Raw genomic sequence first — 13,330 nt, forward strand, 5'->3', positions numbered from 1 at the left:
GGAAGCTAGCGGCAATTGTAGTTGCTCCTGTTTCATGCAGTTCTATAAAGACAAGTCCTAGGCAGAAGGAAGCACCAAAGCTGATTTCCTACTTTCACTGTCTCTTGGCCCAACATGTCTTTTCCCTAACCTTTTCTGGCTTAATATAGTTCTGTGTAGTCCAGTGCATAGAACTAAAAATGAATGGCTCCTAAAGAGAACACTGTCTAGCAGCAAATGTTAAAACAAAAGTATTGCAACTGTCAATATTTTCCATGGTTTCTCCAGGATATAGACTGAGTCGATTTCAGTGTTGACTTATCATTATGACATTACATAAATATCATTAGACAAACATTGTCTTTCAGTGCTGAATCAGAAAACAAGAGAATATGAGTAAACATTATCATCAAATGTACTATTCTAGAAAATAAAAATTCTCCATGTTTCAAGCTTTTCATTCCCTCCTCTTACCCTTATATAATAAGTCAGTTGCATCGTTTTTGCAACATTCCATATCTTAAAGAAAGACAAGGGAGCGATGCTTTTTCTTTTTTTCCAAAACAGAGTGATTTTATTTATTGTTTTTCAGTCAGTCTGTCAGAGTTCCCAAGGCAATGCACAGCAAATAAAAAATATATTTAAAGCATTTTAACTTACGGTACTTAAACATTTTAAAGCTAATATTCTTTCAGAAAATATTAAAGCAATCCCAAATGCTAATGATAAAGCTGGCTGTAAGGACCAAAGCGCATACAAAATAATACAGTCTTGCCATTCTGCCAGAAGTTTAATAATAAGTAGAAGAGCTGCAATGTTATCTCATTTCCTAGGTTACTTTGTGTGTTGTGTGAGTTGGTCTGTACCTTTTCACCTGATCTTGTCTGTCTAAATTAACATTGTAAATGTAACTTTTTTCTACATTATACAGTACGTCTGTGGAAATGAGTTACAAGAGCACTTAAGTGCCTAAGAATTAATTGGGGAGGCAAGAAGGAGTGCTTCTAACATTCTTAATTTCCCTGGAAGGAATTTGGACCTGTACTAAAGAAATCGTTCGAAGACAGTTTTAAGGTAATATTAACCTTTTAATGATGCAGTTTTTCCTCTTTCTCATAGCTTCTACAGTAAGTGCAAAATCTGTGTCAACATCTGGGTCTCTCCAGCGGTCTCGCAGTGACATTGATGTGAATGCAGCAGCCAGTGCCAAATCAAAAGTAACATCTTCCGGATCAGACATCCCCTTCAGCTCTGCTGCAGCTCTGCCCCCCGGCTCATATGCATCTCTAGGTAAGCTTATTTGCTGTATCATTAATGAGATCAACAGTGATACAAGAATTTTAGAGAATAAGGAGGAAATGTGACTTAGAGGGAAATAGTTTTGAAAAAACAGTTTTTTCATCACCCAATCCATTAACATTTTCAATGTGGTTTTAAATTTTGTTGTTTTAATTGCAACATCCCAATAGCTTTTTTGAAAAGTAACATTTAACTTTTCTTATCACATCATATAATAAATCAGTTAATAAACTAACCAGTCAGTTTTATGTAATCCTCTTAATGTTACCAAAATATTATTTTTAGTGCCTTACAGCTAGTACGTAATATGTAAGGCTTAGAAATAAATTAGCTGGGTGCCAGAATAGTTTTGGAACTAGGTTATCTTTTGAATTAGTTTTGTTGTTCTCTCCCATCTGTGAATTCTTTACCAAAAATTGCAGGTGTTATAATATCATTAACAAACTTTCTGTGAACTGCTGTACAAGATACAAAAAAAGGAAAGTTGACACAGTTTGTTACATTTGAATTGTCAGAACTGTCAAGTGTAAGTGTAAATAGTATACTTTGGTGTTGTACAGACCGGCGCTTTGCGCCGGCCTGCACACATACTAGGGTTGCCTCGGGGCGTCCTTTCCAGACGCCCTGCAACCCTAGTATGTTGTAATGGTGGCACCCTTTCTAGATGGGTGCCACCATTACGACGTCATAGCCGTGCTGCCTCCAAATGGGGCGGCGCGGATGTGACATCTTGGCGCCGCTAAAGGGCACCTGTGGCACCCTTTCAGCTGCGCCGGAAGGAGCTCCGAAACGGAGCTCCTTCCTTTGCTTGTGTCGCTGGCACAGCCTTTACACGGCTGCGTCAGCAACACAAAGGAGAAAGGGGCTGAGTGGCCCCTTTCTCTTGTTCCCCGCCACTGTCGGGGTGTCCTTGGGGCATGATACCCCAAGGACACCCTTTTCCAGGCCACGGAGAAGCAGCCTTTTGCAGCTTCCCTACAGCCTGGAAAAGTGGCGGATTGGGGCCTCAGGGCTGCCACTGTGGCAGCTGAGGCCTCAATCCGTCGGGGAAAGGGGCGGGTGCAGGCTGCCCCAAAAGGATGGTCTGTACACCACCTTTGATACCAATAGAATTAGATTCAATAGATTCCAGTACAAATAGGAAGTAATAGGAAGAGGTTCGTTATTCTATATTTATATTACTTATTTTTAATGGATTCTCCAGTAACTATTGTATTATGCCAGTAATGCTGAAGAAAGCTTTTTGACAAGTCTAATTTTAAAATTAGTGTTAACTTGGTTTATCAAAGGAAATGACTAATTTTGTAGTAGGGTTTTTGTAGGGAGTGTGGTAAAATGAATATTGGTGGAGCATGTTTAAAGATTGATAATAGCAGATATGTAGAATGTCACACCACTATGCAACAATTGCCACTGTGCACTTGCTAATGTTCTCTTTGTCTTGAGAAAGGTTTTCCACCAGTATGAAAACCTGCAGCAACCATCAAATTCTGCTTAACATGTTGGGCAGGCAAAATTTCTGAAAATTTGGGGTCCTTTTGCAGAGGGCTACAAGGAAAGATATTTTGAGTTTTAAAAAGTTAACTGGATCAAAGTAGACAGCCTGGATGGGGAGGCATGGGGAGAATTGGAACCATGACAGCCACATGATCCTGCCTCAGTCTGCTGTGGCGCTGGCCGAAAAAGGAATGGGTTTCAACTGCTCCCTTTTCTGCCACGAAAATGCCACTTTTAGCAGCTCTTCTGTGGCCCTGTGGCGGCTTTGGGAGCTTTAACCTCCATGCCCACAAGATGCTTGGAGGCTGGCTGACATGTTGCTGCTCTGGGCACCTTCAGGGCATCCTGGGGTCGTGCAATGTGTGCCTGCCAGGTCCCCCAAGCTGCCTGCAGCCTCCCAGAAGGTGGCTTTTAGTGCCAGTCTGTACCAGCCCTGTATCTCCTAAAAATTGTTCTTAGTGAACCAGCTTGTTGCATTTTTTTAAAGCAGATATCTTATGGAGTTGTTCATGTAATCATTAAATCTGTGTAACCTTTCCTATATTTATTTGTTTGCTTTTCTTTTAACTAATTTTGTAGTCCTTTTCCTGATTGAATTCAAAGGAATAGCATCTTCCCCAACTGAAATTTTTAAACACACACACCCCTTACCAGTTGTTTTTTTAATTTTCATTCCTTTATATAATGTCAAAGAATGGTTCTATTAAGCATAAACCAGTATCTTACTGGTTTTATTTAGCAGTGCTTGGGTCGTTAGGCTTTCTGGGTAGTTACTCTCTTGTCATCATGGCAACTTGGCTCCTTTTACTCTAGAAACTGCAGAAGAGGCCTGAGGTGATTAAGTATGGGACATCTGTATTTTCACAAACAGCGTACTGTATATCTATGACACAAATACATAGGTCCTGGAGGGCAGAAAAGCAGAGGCTAAGAAAAGTGGTTTTCAAACAAATCTATATTTATATGCATACACTTTGGCTAGTTAACTGTCTGGAGCGACTTCCCTCTCCCCTCATGATATACAGAGCTGTATTTTCTCAGTCTGTCCTGCCTATTTAAAATCATTAATACTTACTGCAGTTAAAGAACATAGGGTTCTTTCATCCAGCAGAGAGGAGCACCCATGAATGGATTAACTCCTGTCACCACCCAGGCAAAGCAAGGGATCATGTGTAGTTCCTGTTGGATCGTTGGCTCCTCCTCATTTGTTTAATCTTGTCTCATCCAAGAATGGTCCTATACGCCACTTCTCTGGCTTTCTTTTGGCTACTTTTTTCCCCCTTCCTTGCCACTTCTTTTTTTTTAAAGTGGCCTCACTTCACTAGCTTTCTTCTTTATTCCCCCTCTCCTTCACGTCCGTCCTTTTTTCATGCTGCATGGTCTTTTGGGGTGTAGATGGGAATGGGGAAAGTTAAAATCAAATGTAAAGGAACCTCCATTGCTTAGCCCGTTAGCCCACAAACTTGTCCAAATTGTGAGAGACATGGAAGCTGTCATATCCACCTCCCCTGGTAGTTGGAAAGGTGTGTACTTGCCAGCAGTGACTACCTCATCTGAAGCAGCCATTGACCTTAGTTCTGCCTCGAGCCTCAAAGTGGCCAAGGCAGCTGATCTCACTTCAAGACCCCTGGCAGTGTACTTCATCCCCTGCTAGTGGTGATAAACAAAGAGAACTGTGGAGACAGAGGAGAAGTCTGTTTTAAATTCCCAAGATGCCTCTCCTCATTTGTTTGAGATTACTAGTTCTCCCAAAGTGCTCCCAGACACAATCACCTAGACAGGCACAAAAACTAAACAGCCATCCCAAATAGGTACAAAACCCAAGCACCCATCCCAAAAATCATGCCCTTTTGTCCTTTGGCAAGGCAACAACCATTTTGAGAGCAAAGCAGATGCCAGCCACTTTGAAGAAAGAACCAAATGCTTCCAGTATCTTTTTTTAGTTCCTTTGTCTCTGCCTATGCCATAAAAAAAAAGTACTCATAGCTGCAGTGACTTTCCTCCATAGTTGCTAATGAGCTTCAGCAGTTGTGCCAGCTGCCCTCCCCCTCTCAGCCATATTACAGCAAAACAACCTAGAATTCTCTCCCTCACCCCCTCCAATTCCATTTTTGCCCCCGCCCCTCTAGTCCTTCTAAGGAAACATTGCAGGGATAAGGCTGACGTTACAACTGCTCAATCAAATACAGAAGTAAATTGGCTCATTCCTTAGATAATGTCTTGACTTCGAGGTCAGCCAGAGACAAAGTACCAAGTAAAGTCCATCAGAGACAAGACAGAAGGAACCCCAATTGTGTACAGGCATACACAGTTATCAGAATCAAGACAGTTTAGGTCAGTAGGTACGTACAGTAAAAAATCCAAGGCATCAATCCAAAGGAGTGTCCAGTGGTGTGGTCATCTTACAATGCAGGGCCCAAGGTTCATTGGAACCATACGTCAGGAATCAAGAGATGATGGTGTTGCTTCCACCAGAATGGTTGGTTGTCAGCAATGATCTGAGGGAGATACTGGGATATTTATGGTCTGGCATCTTCTTGCAGCTGTTGCCTGATTACTATTTCTTGTTTAAATGATCTAAGTGTTGCAGCCCTTCCCTTTCTCATTTGCATTTAGCTGCACTAGGTACTTTTGAGTCCATTTCTGTGTGCTGTGGTTGCTGGGGAATATCACTGTCTGTCTCAAGCACTGTAATTTCCACCTAGCCTTCTGTTTCCCTGTCTATGTCATTATTTGAACCTAGGTCCCAGGTACTAGGCATGACATCCTGTCCTACGTCACTGTGTGTATCATAGTCTCAACTTGCCTCAGGAACAAGGCATGAGAGATAAGGAACCAGCCTCCTCACCAGAGATAGGAGCTTCTGCCCTCTCTTCTAATCAATCCTCCTCTAGAGATGTTGATGTAGATCCCTTCATTCAGCTTCTCTCAGTTACTTGTCTGAAACAGAGAAAGGGAATTGGTCAGGTTTAGGGGAATAGGAAAACCTAGCCAGAAGGAGAAATTTCAGTCAAAATGATTATTTCCTCTTTTATCTAAAGCAGTAGCAGCTTCGGGTTTGCAAGATACCTAGTCTGATTCTTCTAGAGCTCTAATCACTGACTATTCCAGCCATGGGGCAGCTATGTTTCCTAAACCAAAATACTCCTCATGGGTTCAGCCTTTTCTGTCTAACTTCAACAAACTGCTAAGATCAGAATGGACACACACAAAGTAATAAAACCATTAATGTGGCACAAAACCTGTATACAATTTCTGCTGAGGCTATGAATCTCAAAACTGCTATCATGGATGGTCCAATTTTGGTGCTTTAAACAAATGCCTTAAGAGTTTATCAGACAAGGGAAATTGGAAGTATAATCCAATGGCAATCCGAACGCAATCATGGGGTTTAATGTTATTACATAATAGACTACCACATGCAATTTCAGGCAATGGGAAGTCAGTCTGAGCGCGATCATGAGGTTTCACGTTATTGCGTGATAGACTACCACACGCAGTTTCAGACAATGGCAAGCTATTTTCGGGCAATGGGAAGTTAGTTCAAACGCAATTTGAATTCACATAAATTCGCTGAATTAGCGAATTCACGTGAATGCATTCCGGCCCCACTTTCTTTTCATTTGAAATTAAGAGAAATTCCTCCCATGTGATAAACTCCTTAGTGCCTAGGGAATGATTCTTCCCTTTAGAGACTTCGAGATTCTAACGAAGGAGGACACTCATCCCTAAAGTGGTCCTATAAGGCCTGTCATCTATATATTGTGAAGAGATTTTTAACGGGGGCTTCTCTACTCAGTCCCTTGGTTGCTCATCGTTTTCCATCTTGAGATCTTCACAAGGTATTAAAAAACCTTTTGAGGCCTCCATTTGAACTGTAACAGATAGTCCCACTCTGAATTCCGTCCATAAAAGTACTCTTCGTCATGGGAATTACCTCAGCCAGGAGGGTCTCAAAGCTAGCAGCTCTTTCTATGGACTTCTCTCATTACAAATTTGATACACACTTCGTCTCTCTCTGGCTTGATCCTGGCTTTCTACCTAAAGTAAATTACTCATTCCATAATCATTTTTTGTGGAAAGGCGGGGTAGAAATAAAAATAATTATTATTATTATTATTATTATTATTATTATTATTATTATTACCTCCAGCCCATCATACCACCTTCTGCCCTCATCCAATCCACCCTCTAGAAAAGCAGTGGCATAAGTTGCATGTCAGGTGGGATCTGAAACTGGATATCAAGTGTACCAGACCCTTTAGGAGATCAGAAGCACTCTTTGTCTCCTTTTTATCCACCTACCTAGGGAAGGAGGTATCTCCCTCTAACTCAGTGAATCAAAGAATGTATTTTCTGGCTTACAACCCCCTTGGTTTTCCCAAACCACAGAACATGATGGCACACTCCACCAGATCAGCAGCCATGTCAACTAATGCTCCCCTGGTGAAAATTGGGTTCTGCCTTCAACACTACAGGCTAAACAAATTTGCCTCAGTTACGACATCCTTTGGCAGAAGGTGCTGCAGCAGGTTCTGTCAGATTAGCTTACTTTCTTGCTACCGTCTCTCCCACATTATATTAATGCTAGGATGGCTCGCATACTTGGATGGCTTGGATGGCTCCTTCACTGATGGCTAGGAATGGCATATTTGGAGAACCTATTGTGAGGGTCCATTCTAAGTAAAGAAAATGAGCCATCCAGCCCCACCCTAAGGTGGCAACACCATTTTCCTTTCCCTAGGGATTTTCCTTTTCCATTTTCTCCACTTGGGGATAAATTGAGGAGGAGTCAGGGATCCAACAGGAAATACTTTTTAAAAACACATGATTCTTTGTCTCACCTTGGTGGCAACAGGAGTTAACCCATTCATATAAGGCTCATTCTCCTTGGTTAGAAAGGACCTCCATGGTATGTTCTCCAATGAGTTTTGATGCATGGGAAGCTAATTTAGGAGCTGTTTGCAGCTCCTTCACAGCCATTCAGAGGCCCGAAGCTTTTGCAAGATCTTGGCTGGGGGGTTTGGAGGGAGAGGGGAGAAAAGATTATTACTTTACATTAAATCTGTTCCATACTTTATGTGATAATTTCTTTGTGTCAGCAGATGGAGCTATTGTTGCAATTATATCTGCAGTAAAATGCAGTATGGTTATGTGAATGCCCAAAAGTTACTGATAATACTTTTGTACTACTCGTATAGGCCTGTATAAATTGTTCTATGTGAAATTTCAAAACAAAACAATCTATAAAATGTATAGTAGAATTAAAAATGATATAGAAGAAGAAGAGGAAGGCTAAAAGTCAGGTAAAGTTCAATAAAGGGTACGGAAATACTATTAAAAGATCAGGAAATACAATAAAAGGCAATTGGCCGTTTGTGTCTCATGCTTATTCTGCCTTTTGGTGCATAAAAAGTACATTTCTGTTTAAAGAACTAACTGACTAACTTTATTTAATCCAACTGGTGGTGTCCATTTCTTCTGATATTACTAACTGTTCCCTATTATCCCTCTCCTTATTTCTTTTTAAATTTGCTTAAAGATGGTACTACCAATAAAGCAGAGGGTAAGCAGTCTCTGTGTGTAACTGAGGTCTGTCTTTGGCTTTACCAGGTTTCTTGTTATCACCCAAGTGATCCCTGGTTTTCATCTGTGTTCACTGGTGCCTTTGCATGACCTCTTGCATGGTGCTCTCTTCTTACTCATGTTAGTACCGTTGATAGTCTTCTCTGTGTCTCACCCTTGTTGTTAGGCACAATACATATAGAACATCATTTTTTCCCTATCAAGTTCTGTGAACGTAACTTGGCAGTGTTGAACCACTTTATGAACTCCATTGCACATTTGAGATTAATATGAGATGCATTTGGTTTGTATATATTTGATATATATGAGATGTATTTCATACAGATTTTTAAACAAATATAAAGCAATGGAAACTTATCTAGTTTGTGCAGTTGGAAATGTTGGACTGTTTCTTTCTATAGCAGAAATCTTTAAAAGAAAATATATGTAAAAACCTTGTATTACTGTGTTCCTTTTCTTCCCAAGCTCTCCGTTTTATTGCTTGTGAAGAACTTATAAATTCTGCAATAACAAGTATCTTCCATTTCATTGTAGCTCTTGGTTTCCATATTACTTCTTGCTTTCTGCAGCCAAAATGTGATTCAGCTGTAATGCTGATCTGACCTTTGGGACTGGAATGGCATTTTCATGTCAGTCCCAGTCCCTTTCTGTGATGCAGATATTCTCCCCCACTACTCCGTAGGCTGTTTCAGAATTACTGTATATACGACTGGCATTGTCAGCTGAGTTAAAAAAGAAACTTGGTATGCTCCTAAATTAATTTTAACAATCCTAGATTATATCCAAATTATGAAAGTTGGCTTCAAAGTATTTTGATATGCATTGGGCCCTTTGGGTTTGGTTCCAGGACCTCAGTGGATACCAAAATCTGTGGATGCTCAAGTCCCATTATATGCAGTGTTATAGTAAAATGGTGTCCTTTATGTAAAACAGCAAAATCTGGGTTTATTTATTTTTTAATTTGAAGTCATAGATGGTTGTACTGTATCTCTGGATGCAAAATCCATGAATATGGAGAGCTGACTATATAGATATAGATATACAAAAGGATAAGCAGGAAAGCATCCCTTCCCGATCTCTTATTTTGGATGTTCACAGCTGCTATAGCCTTACTTTAAACTGCTAATTTCTGTAACTTTTTGGTGATGTTTTTGGATAATTCCAATGTGTTAACAGCACAATATGATTTCAGAAATATTGCAGGACTTGAAGAAAAATGTAGAAGGGATAGTAGTCAAAAAGAAAGAGGTCTCTTTGTAAAAGTCCATTCTGTTATTTTCTACTCATATTTCTAGATTACAAGTACAAACATGACAAATGTTGGGAAAAGCTAAAGCCAGATAGATAATTTCTGCGTCAGTTATTTTTAATCTAAACTAATTGTTGAAACAGGAGACAGCAGCAATCTAGAAGCATAATAGCTGATTTTGCTAAACTTGCTTTTAGTACAGAGTACAAATATGATGTTAAACTATTTTCATTTTTATTTGAATAATATTGATCATGCCCTTCTAAATTGTTGCCAGACATTTTCTTCTTAATGAGTCAATATCCAGGTTATATAAGGAGGCAGTTTGAATATAATCATTCCAGAAGTATGTGTATGTGTGCGTGTGTCTCCATGTCCCCATGATCACCTTGTGGGCCAAGTCCTAATTTTAAGCAGAGCTTCCAGAAGTAAATTTTGGGATTACAACTCCCAGAATCCCCAGCCAGTTTGAACATTAACCATGTTGGTCTGCAGCTTTGCAAATATGTAGCCAAAAATAATGTTTCCCAGGTCTGATTTTAAGTTGTCTTTTAGCAGACAGAATAAGTGAAAAAAGGAGAGCAGGAAGAGGAAAAGTGTGTTTTAACATACTGCAGCAGACTAAAGTTTCACTCCCAGAACACAGAATACTCAGGAACAATATGACGCCTGGAAGAAAACAATGTGTTCTCTTTTGGTTTTTCTCCAAACTTGGGCCCAGTACATACCTTCCATGTTGTCTGGGCTGGCGGTGGTGTTTTTTCCTTTGCAGGGAAGCCATAGCCGCCAAACCGTGCGGCTTCCCTGCGGAGGAAAAAGAACCCGCAAAAGCAGGTTCTTTTAAAGCCGCAGGGGCGCCATAACAAGTGCACCCACTGGCATACTAGTTACGTAAGCAGCACGCAGTAATGTGCGGATGCTGCATGGCGCTTACGTAACTGTGGTGGCGCCCATGTATACAGGGGGCCACCATTGTTACAGCACTGCGCTGTACTAGGGTTAGGGAACGTGCAGTTGCTGCATGGTCCCTTAACCCTAGTACGGCATATCGCACCAGTACTAGGATCCTACTCAGTCCTACCAAAAGTTCAGCTCTAAGCCATTTCCCCTCCATGTTCCTAAGGAACACTCTTTTAACAATGCTGGGCTTTTGTACGCCTTCCATATTAGGTTTCTAATTACAGCGCTTACCTTCCATAAGATATCCATTTATGTGCACTATTCATGTATTTAATGAATTTGTCACTTCCTTCTGGGACACAATCCTCCAAGTAGCTCACAACATTACAAAAATGAAATTGAATACATGAAATACAATATGTATAAAACCAAACTAGTGCAGCCCAAGCTGGCCCAACAAGAGCAGGCGCTTGGCACCATCTTTACCTATCACCTCTTCTCTTCTGTTCATTCTCATGTGCCAGTTGTTGGTTGATGTCCCTGAAATAAGGTCATTGCTGTTGTCTTTTGTAAGGGCCCTCTTCAAGTGCTGGTTAAACAGTTTTATTGATAATAGTTGAGGCTGCTTTTTTTCTTATTTATGTGGAAGGAAATTGTTCCTGCTTTCCTTTGTATTATCATGATAAAGGTACAACTTTGTGAATGTATTACCAGAGGAAACACTAGTTCCAATAGTACTGCCTTGAGTTAGTTCTGAAACTGTATTGTCAGAGTGCTAAGAAGAGTATATATATATGTAATGGGTATAACCCTTCATAGTTATGAAACAGCCTGGTATTCCTAACCTTTATGTGACTCTCACTAAAAAAAGAGAGCACCTCACAAAAGAAAACAATTGAACTGTCTCTCCAACACCGTTTATACAAAAATCCAAATCATGATGTGGATTTGGATGGTATTCTCTAGCATGCATTAAAGTTATTCTTTACAGAATAAAGCTAGTCATTGATAAACTCCACTTGTGGGGGGCAGTGTAGGTGCCAACTTTGTGACAGAAAAAATTAATTGCAGTTGAGGACACATGTGCTGAGTTTGTCTGTCAGAAAAACTGGGAACAAATCTTTTTAAAAGTCACTTTAAATACAATAGTTAACTTCTTTTTTTCTGTGTCTGTTCCCTAGGCCGGATTCGCACAAGGAGGCAAAGCTCTGGAAGTGCCACTAGTATCACCTCAACGCCTGCTGACACTCGCGGCCGAAGCCGGGCTAAAGTAGTTTCACAATCCCAGCGTAAGAAGCCATTTAGTCTTGTTTTGTGCAAAAAGCTGTATGTTACCATCCCTGAACTTGTCCCTTATCTTCAGAGAAATTTTTTATTCAGTCAATTTTCATTCAATATTTTTTATTTGGTGAATCAGTCTGTAGAGGCCTACTCCAAGACTATGAGCCCAACATGTTAGACATAATACACAGACTTAGAAAATATTATGAAGATATTAGTTGGCTATAGCCAAATTTTGATTTTTCCTGTGGGTGAGGGGCCAATCACAACTTTCTCAGCCCATTGGGGGCCACTCCTCCTGCTGTTGTGTTGCCATTTTTGTGGTGTATCAGCAGTAGGTGGGGGAAAGGTCCTCATACTTCTGGAAGCGTAATTCTGATTTATGATGAGAATTTCTGAGAGAGGCATATTCTCTCATATAGCCTTCTTAAAAGAAAAGTATTGCTTTACTACTGCCATGCCAAATTTTATCAGCACAGCAGCATTGTTGGTGGCAGGGCAGGCACTTGGTGTAGCTGTAGTAAAGAATAATAAGGCTGCATGTGTCGTATGGGTAGTGTGTTGCCCACTGTTGCTCAAAGGTGGTGATAGCTACCACCTCTTGCACCTTTTGCTTTCATGAACTTGTACTCCTTCAGGTACCATTTCATATGAACACATATGTTCATTCTTTCTATGAGCTGCCTTAATTTTTGATTTGTATTTCACACATGCATGAACTCCTGTGCACACACTGTGCCTAAGCCTGGGAACGCATTCCTTTAGGTTTAGGTTGCTTACTCTTGTCCATTATCTACTTTGGTTCTGAATGAATGAATGAATGAATGAATCTTTATTTGTATACCGCTATTCCCATGATCACAGCGGTTTACAACAGTAATAAAAACATACCGAAACTACAAAATCCAATAAAAAGAAATCCCCCCCACATTAAACAATACAGTACAGCAATAAAAATATCCATCATTCAATCACAGTTAAAAACAGTTAAAAACCAAAGCACCAATTACATCCAATACAATACAGCAACATAAGGGGAGAAGAATGGAATTAGGGAACATGGGGGAAAGCTTGATGAAAGAGGTGAGTCTTTAGATATTTCCTGAAAGACTCCAGGGAGGGGGCTGTGCAGAGCTCATCAGGCAGAGAGTTCCAGGTCTGTGGTGCCGAAGCAGAAAAAGCCCTATGTGCAGACACCACATATCTCGTATCAGGGACTCTCAAAAGTTGTTTCCCGCCCGACCTGAGAGTGCGGGGCAGATTATATGGAGAGAGGCGGTCCTCCAAGTACCCTGGGCCCAAGCCATTTAGGGCTTTATAGGTAAAAAACAACACCTTGTATTGTGCCCAGAAGCGGATTGGCAGCCAATGAAGATCTTTCAATACCGGTGTTATATGGCTGGCTCTGGAGTTGCCAGTGACCAGCCTAGCTGCCATATTCTGGACCAATTGTAGCTTCCGAGTTTGGTACAAGGGTTGCCCCATGTAGAGTGCATTACAGAAGTCGAGTCGAGAGGTTACCAGTGCATGTACCACTGT

The 13,330-nt window shown here is 40.7% G+C and overlaps 1 protein-coding gene and 1 long non-coding RNA gene across 30 annotated transcripts in view; one reads left to right on the forward strand and one right to left on the reverse strand.

The window, feature by feature from the left end:
- The window catches only part of CLASP1 (cytoplasmic linker associated protein 1), a 249,181-nt gene that overhangs the window by 142,315 nt on the left and 93,536 nt on the right, over window positions 1–13,330 (forward strand). For 19 of the 29 annotated variants that reach the window (XM_042445044.1, XM_042445043.1, XM_042445053.1 and 16 more), the window contains 3 exons: window positions 1,099–1,269; window positions 8,318–8,341; window positions 11,692–11,799. In XM_042445044.1, coding sequence (XP_042300978.1) covers window positions 1,099–1,269; window positions 8,318–8,341; window positions 11,692–11,799 — 303 coding nt within the window. The remainder of the gene's footprint in view (window positions 1–1,098; window positions 1,270–8,317; window positions 8,342–11,691; window positions 11,800–13,330) is intronic. The other 10 variants (XM_042445046.1, XM_042445051.1, XM_042445069.1 and 7 more) reach the window with 1 other exon arrangement.
- LOC121918971 lies at window positions 1,147–8,652 on the reverse strand. The gene is made up of 5 exons (XR_006101357.1): window positions 7,620–8,652; window positions 5,624–5,715; window positions 5,126–5,273; window positions 3,502–3,680; window positions 1,147–1,282 (listed from the first exon to the last, which is right to left on the reverse strand). It is a non-coding gene; the product is annotated as an uncharacterized LOC121918971 (long non-coding RNA).

The sequence above is a fragment of the Sceloporus undulatus genome, chromosome 1 (assembly GCF_019175285.1).
Source record: "Sceloporus undulatus isolate JIND9_A2432 ecotype Alabama chromosome 1, SceUnd_v1.1, whole genome shotgun sequence".
Lineage (NCBI taxonomy): Eukaryota > Metazoa > Chordata > Lepidosauria > Squamata > Phrynosomatidae > Sceloporus > Sceloporus undulatus.